We start from the raw sequence: 10,806 nt of genomic DNA, 5'->3' as shown, positions 1-10,806 counted from the left end.
TAGACAGGTTTGTGCATGTATTTGGTACAAACAAACAAAAATATGTGCATTCTGTTTCATAGAGCTTACATCAATCTGGCAGAACCTGAAACACAAAACAGAAATATTCCGGCTAATAAATACATCTGGGGATGAAAAATAAAAATCTATACATAAAAAATTCCAACGTTCTGCTAAAGAAAATGTACACTTATATACACACTGTAAACAATAGTAATGCAACCCAGCTGCAGCCCAGCTCAGGCTGACAGGGACCTTCCTTCCCTCATGGACTTGGGAGAGTCCAGTGACACAAAATCTCATTTTCCACCCCCAACCCTTGGTTCCTTGCAGCAGCAAGGTCTGAGAATGCAATTGTGACAAGGAGCCAGTGCAATGAGGTGGGATCTGATGGATAACTGAGGTGCAGGTGCTTTGGGAAATGGCCTGCCTGGAAAACTTGCTGGAACAGGGCCATTCCTTCAGCTGGTCACACCCTTGTGGATCCAGGGAAATCTGTGGGATCGCACTGAATTTACCTCCTGAAAGTCTGAGCCCCTTTTTCCAAACTTGGGAGAGCTTGGAAATCAGCGGATTCAAGGAGAAATGCTCAATTCCAGACACTCAGGTCATATTTCATACAAGTTTTTCCTTCCTCCCTGCCAGCAAAGACAGCCCTGTCTCCTCTAAAGGAAGCTCTGCATGAGCAGCCTCAGAGTCCAGTCCTGGCACAGCTTCTGATGCAAGATGCCAAAGGAAAGCAGGGTGAAAACCAAGAATTTTGCCTGAATGCAGCACAGTAGAGCTCAAGGCTTTCCTGCAGCTCCTTCCAGGGCATCTCCTGGGGCCAGATGAAATACAGTGAGTAACTGAGCCAGAATTTGGGCATTCGTGTGTGTGTGTGTGATGTGTGTGCTTAAACTGACTTTATTTTCTCCCTTGTAGGTCTGTAAAGACTTGGGATGGAGAGGCAGCAAACCTCCAGACTAATCCTTTTTTCCTTCTCAAAAAGCTTTCAAGGAGCTGGAGGCTGTAAATATAAATATTTCAATATTGGGAAAAAAAAAAAAGAAAAAGTATATTGAAAAGATCAGGGAGAAGTGTAAGCTGTAATACCAGCTCATTTATGGGAATGCACTGCTTGCCAGCATTTGCTAAATGTTCATTCATAGAGGGATGTTTGCCCATTTGTAGGAGAATGCCTGGTATTTTGGGAATGACACATTTATATAAACACAGTGAAGTGTGTCTGTCTGTCTGTCTGGTCATGGGTATCCTCTCCCTGGTCCCTGCTCTGCCACATCCCCAGTGCTTCCCATCAGGATCCCAAAAACACCCAGGAAACCAGTGGCAGCTGCAGTCCTCACACTACAAAATGACTTTTTGTGCCACCCCATCATCACTGTAAGGTCTCAATTCCCTTCAAAGCCAAATAAACAGAGGGAAAAAAAAATTATTTCCCCCCAGAAGCTCCCATGGGGTGTTGGGAAGTCCCCTGCTTTGGCAGGGCAGAGCTGGCAACCTCAGGCTGGTTTTGCAGAGCTGGGGAACGTGCAGGTGGTTGTGAGTCTGAGTTCAGTGTAAGTGCTGGGATTTGCTGCTGGGACGAAAATATCTGGACAAAATCTGCTGGTATTTGTGCAATAATTGGTCCAGTTTGTCCTGCATCAAGTAAAGGGTGTTGAGACAGGGCCAACTCCAGATATCTTGTCCCAGTATGCACTGCACAAAAGAGTTAAAAACAAAAAAAAAAAAAAATCCAACTTCCCTCCTGTTCTGTTCTCATTTAATGCAAATCAGAACATCAGAAAGAAAGGTGACATTCTCCTTGCTATGCCTGGCAGCCTTTAATCTTCCTTTGGCAGCCACCCTTAGTGGGATGAGCTGGATGTGCTGCAGGCACTTCCATGAAAGGCTTCCATGAAAGGGTTTGAGGGGCACTGCTGATGCGGAGCAGTTTCCACCCAGGACACATTCAGTGCCATGTTTCTACCCCTCAGAACTTCCCATTCCTGTTCTTTAGTTCCCTGGCTTGAGGCACTTCCCCTCAGATCCCTCCTCTGCCTCCATCACCTACGTGTCTCCGGCTCATGGCTTAGTCGCTCCTTGGGGCTCATTGTCTGGAATTTGATTAAACCACTCTGAATTTTGGAATCAGGGCCTGCAATGCACGGCCAAGCAGAGTTTGGGTGACCATTTCCTGAGCTGCCTGGACTTGCCATGGCTTCAGATCCTGGAGTCTCCTGGAGGAGGCCGTGGTGCCCTCCCGAGGGGTGCTCACAGTCCCAGAGTGAAAAATCCACTTTAATTGTAATTTCTTTTGACACAACCAAGGCAATTGTTGGCAGCCACAAAAGTTTGATGCACGAAGCATGTGGGAAGTCCCTTGGGAGAAGGATCATGAGTATGACCCTGACTGGGGAGAGGATCCCTCTACTTTAGGGAGCTCCAACTGCACCTCAGCTCCAATTCAGCTTGGACCCTATGGGCAGTGGAAATACAAACTTCCAACCTCACCCATTCCACCTTTCCTGAGCCACAGCACAGGCTGGCTGAGGTCCCACATTACAGAATCACAGAATCATTATGGTTGGAAAAGACCTCTTGGAATCCAACCATTAACCCAGCACCACCCATTCACCATTAAACCACCTCCTCCAGGGCCACATTCGCAGTCTTTTCAGCATTTCCAGGGATGGCGACTCCACCACTGCCCTGGGAAGCCTGGTCCAGTGCCTGGTCACCCTCTGAGTGAAGAAATTCTTCCTAATATCCAGCCTAAATCTTCCCTAGCACAACCTGAGGCCGTTTCCTGTTGTCCTGAGTGAAGCCCCTGGGATGCATTTTTTATCCTGCGTTTTTTGAGAAAAACAGCGAGAGCAAAGAAGGGGACAGGAAGGTTTGGGGGTGACTGACACCAAAAGGAGCTGGTTTCTCTGTGTGTCACAGATGGATGCTCACTAAAGCAAGGTGGGTTGCAAGTGTTTCACTGGAAAGTGAAATGCAAAATGCTTCACAGGATGGAATTAGAGGAGAGAGACCTGCACACCCCCTGCCAACAGTGCACACATCTGGAATACTCCTCTGGCCTAAAACCAGGTGATGTGGAAGGGCCAAAGCTGTGGCCACTGCAGAGATGATGACTGAGAGCTGGGATCCTTCCACCTTGCTTGGGAATACCCCAGTCTGCTCTCCCTCCAAAGCCAAGGCCTCATCTGGGTGTCCTGTTCAGGACCTCCAGGATCCCAACCCACCCACATAAAGGATCAGCTGCCAGCTCCTGCTTGGCAGGGTCCTTCCTGGCTGCTGCCTCTGGATGGAGACATGAGCACATGTACTAAGGCAGGGTTGGCAACTTTTGGGATTCAACCTTTCCATTAGGTTTCACTGTGGTGTTTTTAAGGCAAAGGAGACATCCTGGTTTCCCTTAATTGCACAGCTTCTTCCAAAGCCAAAGACAACCACCCACCAGAGGAGACAGCCCTTGCCCTAAGGTCATATCCACACCTTCTCCTCCTGCTGTGGCTTGTTAGAATGGGATACGCCATTGGCTCTAATTTGAGGAACCCATAACCCCACAGAAGAGGCTGAGCTCCGCGTGGGGGATGCTTGGATAACCTTTGGGCAACTGCATTTAATACCTGATCGCTGCTTCCAGCCTGCCTGACAGACCCACTGGTGGTATCCCTCCATGTTTCTTCTGGATACCTCTAAAGAAACCATTGACAGCTGCCCCAGAGGTCTCAAATATCTGTTTCTCTCAGCCCACAGCAGTCTGTTAAGTCATGGGTTTGGAAGTCGATGGTTTCTGTGAAATCATGAGGGATCCCAATCGAGACTGACTCCACCTCTGTCTTGTAGGTGGCCGTGGCCCCCCCTTTGCTGGATCCACCCCGGATTTTGTTGGAAAGGCTGTTCATCTTCTCCTTCAGCTGGGTGGACGCCGGCTTCTGGAAAGGCGTCAGCATCTTCCAGCCCTTGAAGCTGAGCGTTCGCCTCTTACTGCCCCTCTCCTGGAAGGAGGAGTTAAATATGAAGGAGCTGTTCAGGGTGTTAATCCTGGGCCGTAGGTCTGTCTCTGAGTCCTGCACTGAGCTGTTGACGGAGGCTCCTCTCCAGTGGTGGTCGTAGACCCTCCAGATGGGCCGGCGCCGCCGGCGGCACTGGCACTTGAGCAGCCGGATGAACGCGCGCTTGAACTCCTTGCTGGAGCACGGGTAGATGATGGGGTTCACGCAGCTGTTGAAGTATCCCAGCCAGAAGATGATCTTGAAGACGATTTCCGAGGGCTTCAGGGATGGGAAGAAAGAGCCTTGGGAGAGATTGAAAGGGACATGGTTAGAGGGAGTGGAAGGATGCGGCGGAGTAAGGCGATAAAGTGTCATGGCTTGACAAGGAAGTGAATTTTCTTGGGAAGTTATAGGCAAGCTTTGCTGGAACCAGTTCTCTGAGCTTCCTGGAGGATGGTTTCTCCTCCAGTAAACAGCCCAGGGACCTTTTATGTAGTGTCAGTCACAAAGCTGGTGGTCAATCCAGTCTGGAAGAGGGGAGATGTGTAGAAGAGGCTGATGGTGTGGTGGTGGTGAGACCCTGGGATATGTTTCCCAGAGAAATTGTGTCTCCTTACCCCTGGAACTGTCCAAGACCAGGTTGGATGGGGTTTGGAGCAACCTGGCCTAGCGGAATGTGCCTTTCAGGTAATTTACTGCCTCCAGACTTATGGACTTCAGCATAAAAGTACAGCCACAGCCCTGTCACTTGCACTGAGAGAAGAGCAACGCCCCTTCACCTCCTCCTCTCCTGTATTTTGGCCCATCAGTGTCACACACCCTCTGTTCAGATTCTGTGCTGATGCTAAGGGGGGGCTCAGATAATATCCACTGCCCCAAAGCTTGTCCTTGATACTTTAAAACACTTTTGTCCACCCAGCCCCTCCTTAGGTTTTTGCAGAGTTTCCCAGTGTTTTTCTCGGTGAAAGAGCTGGAGATATATTTTTGTTTGAGCCAGAAGATGTCAGTGTTGCTCCCACATGGCCTCAGAACAGCATTCCCCACTTGGATCTGAAATAACTTTCTGTTCAGCCTTAATTTCTTTTAATTTTAGCTCCAGATGACAAATCATGCCACCATGTGACTGAGCGTTAATTTGTATTTTAGTAAATAACATTAACTCCAGATATCATTATTATTTTCCCCTGCGCTCCTAAGCCTGGTGTCAAAACAGTAAAACAGGTGCCAGGAGCCAGAAATTCATGACTGACACTACATAAAAGCTCCCCAGGCTGTTTGCTGGAGGAAAACCATCCTCCAGGAAGCTCAGAGAACTGGTTCCAGCAAAGCTTTTGTACACCCATCCCTAAAAAGAGGAGAAATTTCAGCCAGACTCAACATTAGGTACGTGGGCAGCTCCATCACGGGTATGCGGGAGAACACAGACACATCCTAGCATTCTGGGCAGGCAAAGCAGATTAAATATCTGCTGAAGGCCCACCCAAGGCAGGCAGGAGCTCAGGCTGGCAGTCAGTGCGTGCTGAAGGGGGCATGGAATAAGGACAGTGAGCAGGACTGACATCTCTGTGCTGGGAAGACTTCCTGGAAATGAAGGCATTTGCAGCTGAATGAGCAGCCATGGTGGTGGCTTTGAATGGAGAAATGATCATGGAATCATGGAATGGTTTAGGTTGTGTCCCTGCCCATGGCAGAGAGTTTGGGTCATCTTGTCCCAAACTCCCTGCCATGGCAGGGACACCTTCCACTGTCCCAGGATGCTCCAAGCCCTGTCCAGCCTGGCCTTGGGCACTTCCAGGGATCCAGGGTCAGCCACAGCTGCTCTGGGCCTCCCCACCCTCACAGGGAACATTTCCTTCCCAATATCCCATCCATCCCTGCCCTCTGGCAGTCTGAAGCCATTCCCCCTTGTCCTGTCACTCCATGCCCCCATGAACAGTCTCTCTCCACCTTCCCTGTCAGCTCCCTTTAACACAGGGCTCAGTTCTGCAGAGGCAGTGAGTGACCCCACCCTGGTTGTTTCAGATAAAAGGAGTTTATTCTCCTGGGGACAGTGCTGAGATTTCCAGGTTGGCTCTGGGCTGCTGGAATCACCAGTTTTGATTTTAATCCCACCAGAAACACCTCCCCCAGTGACAGCCAGGAGCTCTGAACCACCCCAGTGCTGCTGGGGCCATCCCCCTTTGCCTTCCACACAACGTCTCCAGTCTTCATCCCACCAGGGCTTTGACCATCCCCCTTTTCCACTGTGCCCCCATCCCACCCCTCTGGACCTACAGGAACCATGGATGTGTCAGGAAATGGGACCTAGGAAGATGAAGGACTTCACTGAACATACAACTCTGCCTATTCCCTTGTCAGGGAGAGGTTTCCTGCCTCAGTTTCCCCACAGAGAAAGGGTTAATGACCAGGAACTCCCCACAGTGCTGCTGTGAGCCCTGTTTGCAGCGTGCTCTGGGTTCTCAGAGGAGCTGCAGCTCTGTGGAGCATTTTTTTTTTTAGCTTTGAGAGAGGAAAAGAAAACAAAAAACTATGGTAACAAAGCAAATAAAAGAAGGGTCTCTTTTTAAATTCAGCTGGTAATTACTGCTTGAGCCAGGCTACTTAAGAGAGTGGTGCTTGCCTAAACAGCCTGATGATTGCTAAAATAATAATTTCTATCTGATGTTTAGCAGTTCAGGGCACAATGCAGTTTCTGTACTATGTGCTTTGTCTTTTGTCTTTAGAAAACACAAATTGAAAAGGAAAAGAAGCTATGAATTCTCTGAATTTCAACTCTGGCTGGTTTTCACCCAGCGAGAACCTTGTGTACATATGAAGACAAGGGCTCCATTAGCATCCTCATTACCATGCAAATTAGCGTGCCCCTCGGAAGGGACGTGTCCTGAGTGCAGCCACAGTTTCCTCATTTCCTCATCCTGGGATGGACAGAACTGGGCAGGGAATTCCCAGAACAGCTCCTCTGCACATGCTGGAGCATCAGAATCTTCTGATGGGCACCGGGAGGCTGAATATATGAGGATTTGAGAGTTCTTTTTAAGGAATGAGTAAAAAATCTAAGAAATCGGCTCTTGCTTTCATATATTCAAATACGCAACAACTTTGAGGAGTTTTGGGCTGGACTTTGTAGCATTTTCTATATGAATAGGTGAAAGTCATTACTGAGTGATGGACACTCAGGAAACACAGAAGGATGTGTCCAAGGTCCAGAAATGTGAGTAAAAAAATGAGGAATAGCAACACAGTGAAGCACCAGCACTTCAGTCTGTTGTCTTGGTGTAAGAGCAATTTTTTGGTGATCTGGCCCCAAAAGCATCAAGGCAACACCAAAGAACAGGAAACACAATTTCTGTAGGATCTGTCACAATCCAACAGGAAACCTGGTCTTGTTTAAAGAGGAATTTTTGCTGAGCACTCAAAATCAGCCCTCTGGGCTTCTCTCCTGGGCATCCAGCTCAACACCTCATGGGGTGAGGGAGGAGGAGATGGTGCCACCCACCTTAGGGACAACCATCAGGATTTATAATAAAAAATAATGCTGGGGTCTTAACAGTCCAAATGGGGACTTCATTCCTTCCATCATTTTATAAAAAGATTATCCCACATCTTGCAAGATCTGTCCTGTTGTACCCTAAATAACTCCTGTTGTAACCCTAAATAATTATCTTCAAGACCATTCAGAAATTAAGAAGGCTGCAGGTGAGCTCAGGAAAAGCCTCCTTGCAGCTTGCAAAGTGACTGAAGTTACAGACTAAACATGATCCGAAGATTGAACTTCAGTTTTTTGGTGATGCAGAAGTCAAGCCAATAAAGTATGTGCTCATACCATTTTTAAAAATTTTTTATTGTTACTTGTTAATGTGTTACTTGTTAATTTTTTTTTTTATTGTTACTTGTTAATGCTCATATTTGGGGAAAACCAAGCAGGTAAAAATCTCTGGAGCCATGGGCATAATTCCCAAAACTGTGATGCTCTGTCGTGGGTGGCAGTGGATGCAATTTGCCCTCCATGCATCCAAACACATTTCCCATTTTTTTTTAGGCTGTTTGAGCTAACACAATCTCATGATCTCTCCTCGCCTGCCCTTCTCCACCCTGCCTTCCCCATGACTCACTGGAAGGTGATATCACTTGGATTGTTCAGAGCTGCTGGTCCCAGTGTTCAGAGCTCAAAAAAATAAATCAAAACAAGGAAAAAAAAAAAAGACAAATGCACCAATGCAAATGGAGCCAGTCCAATCTAAATTCTGGCCCTGGCTCCCAGTGTACAGCCAGAATTCATGCGCAGGCTTAGCTGGCAAGGGCATCTTCGTTGTAAAAGGTCCCTCTTTGCAGCATGTCCTGAATAGTCCATGGAGCAGAAATGCTGCAGACATGGGAGAGGTGGGAAGAACAAAGGGACAAGTCCCAGTGCTGCCCCAACTTGGAAATGCAAGGACCAGCAGGACTGCTCAACACTGATAAAGGTGTTGCTGTTGCTTGGTGTGGGCTTTGTATCAGGAATGGTCTTGCAAAAAAATAGCTTTTGGAGAGCTGGGTCTCCAGGTGTCATCACAGGAGAGGAGAGGGAAAACCTTCCACAGGAGGTGGCAGGTGAACAGCTAAGAAGAGGACATGGTTCATCTCACAGCAGGTTGCTCAGGTGTGGATGTCCCTGCAAGCAGGAGGAAAAAATTCATTGGCCAAACTCATGGAAAGTTAAAAAAAAAAAATTACCAATGTGTGAACCACTGTTTCTGAGCTAGGAAGCTCCAGAAATCCATCTGTAGGATTAGACCTGTGGTGGGGACAGGTGTGCCATCACCTCAGCTTCTCCTGGATGTGCCTCAAAGGTTCAAGAGGGGATTGAGACCTGCCTAGGGAGGCATCAGAGCAGCAAGTCAGAAGAATTGCAGCTGACAGAGGAAAAGCCCCAGCATGGGAGGTACCACAGCTCCTCACTGGGGGTCCTCCTGGCCAAAGGAAGTCAGAGAATCATGGAATGGTTTGGGTTGGGAGGGATCATAAAGCCCATTTCATTACACACCTTCCACCATCCCAGGGTGCTCCAAGCCCTGTCCATGCTGCCCTTGGACACTTCCAGGGATCCAGGGGCAGCCACAGCTTCTCTGGGCACCCTGTGCCAGGGCCTCCCCACCCTCACACTCAAAAATCTTTCCCTCGTATCCAACCTAAATTGATCCTCACTCTGTTCATTCTTTTTTTTTTCTGACTCTCGCCAAGTAAATTAATTAAATCTGCTCCATAATAATCATGATCTGCCCCTTTCTGCTCAATCCCCAGCTTGCATCTCTCCTTGCCAGCTCCTTCCTGGGCCCCCAGGATGGACACCCTCCCTGCAGCAGCTGCCAAGCTGTGGGAGAAGGGCTGGATTTCAGCAAGGACTTCTCCCAGTGGTGGGACTCAGATTCTGACTGGTCCTTCCTGACCTTCTCCTCTGTTCTCTATCAACCACCTCCACTGGGTATTTGTAGGCATTTCAGGGTCCCTAGAGGGTTAACACCTCCTTGGTGTGTCTTGGAGTGGTCAGGGAGTTCACTGCCCTGCTAGGATGGATCCAAGAGCTGCTTGGCCTGGGGAGGAGGACAGCATGTTCACAGCCACTCCAGCATTTTCCCTGGAGGACGATGGCATTGGGATATCGGGTGGAATTCCTCAGGCCTGTCAGCCCTCCAGCCAACCCCATAAACAATGTCACAGATAAGCAGCAGCTTCCCCATGAAAGCCCCAATGAGCTGCCTGCTTGTCTCTCTGCTGCCTGTGAGTCCAACTTCTCCATCCTGGTCCGGCTCAAAGAGAAGCAGGGAGGAGCCACCACTCCCCTGACCACTGCTGACCTTCTAGGCAGTGTTTTGTCCCAGGTCATGGTTGAAGAGGTGCTCCTGGAGAGCCCCTGGCCATGCCAAACCTGGTGTGTGGGCCCTGCTGGGGAGGGAAGGAAGCTTTAGGTGTGATGGAGGTCAGGGAAACTTTTATCTGGCAGATTGAAAAGGGAGGAGAAACCAGTTAAGGGCTCTGTAAAACACCAACAGTCTCAAGCAGGATCTCAAATTTGAGGTCTGGGTGTGGTTTGTTGTCGCCCCATTTCTTTTCCCAGAGAAAAGCAAGGCACAGTTCTTCCCAAGAATATTTCTGAGATTCACGTTCTCTGAACCTCAGAGAAAGGAAAAACACAATTCTTATCATTTGCTGTGCCTGTGTTTGTGCAAAATATGAAGATCATTTACCCAAAGTGATGGTGTTTTGTTTCCTTGGCCTATCAGGGCCTATCTCGGCTGACAGTCACGAGAGTCAGAGCGCTTGTGTGCAGAGTTGAGTACTTAGCAAATTCAGTTTAGATATAATGTAACATAATGTAATATCGTATAAAATAATATAGTATAATAAAGTAATTAATTAACCTTCTAATAAGATGGAATCAAATGCATCATTCTCTCCCCTTGTTGGGGATCCCTGCAAATATTATAGTTTGTGTGTCAGCAAGAGGAGGATAATGAATCAAAGCCTTGCTCTGGTCATTCACTGTCAAATTCATGGCCCCCAAACCTGTCTCCCAGCATTTAGGGGTATGGTCCTGGTGATGTCCCCAAAACTATTCTCTAAGGTGCTGCACATCCGTAGGACTTTGACCAAAATTGCCCTTTATTCCCCTCAAATATTGGAGATGATCTCAGAGTAATCCTGGGAATTTGGACCACTGGTGGGAGTAATTGATGTGAGGGTGTTTATGAGGCATCAAATTTCCTGAAAATTGTGGCTTTTGTGTGAATCACCTGACTGAGTTCAGGCACCTGAGCAGGTCCTGGGGCTCCTTTAGAGG

At 48.2% G+C, this 10,806-nt stretch overlaps 1 protein-coding gene across 1 annotated transcript in view; it reads right to left on the bottom strand.

The window, feature by feature from the left end:
- Positions 1-2,095: 2,095 nt before the first annotated feature.
- The window catches only part of ADRA1D (adrenoceptor alpha 1D), a 42,010-nt gene continuing 33,299 nt past the window's right edge, over positions 2,096-10,806 (bottom strand). The window contains exon 2 of the mRNA XM_005427748.2: positions 2,096-4,291. Coding sequence (XP_005427805.1) covers positions 3,723-4,291 — 569 coding nt within the window. The 3' untranslated portion in view covers positions 2,096-3,722. The remainder of the gene's footprint in view (positions 4,292-10,806) is intronic.

This window comes from Geospiza fortis, unplaced genomic scaffold (assembly GCF_000277835.1).
Source record: "Geospiza fortis unplaced genomic scaffold, GeoFor_1.0 scaffold180, whole genome shotgun sequence".
NCBI lineage: Eukaryota > Metazoa > Chordata > Aves > Passeriformes > Thraupidae > Geospiza > Geospiza fortis.
Note: the sequence above shows the minus strand (reverse complement) of the source record. Positions and strands in the feature narration are given on the sequence as shown.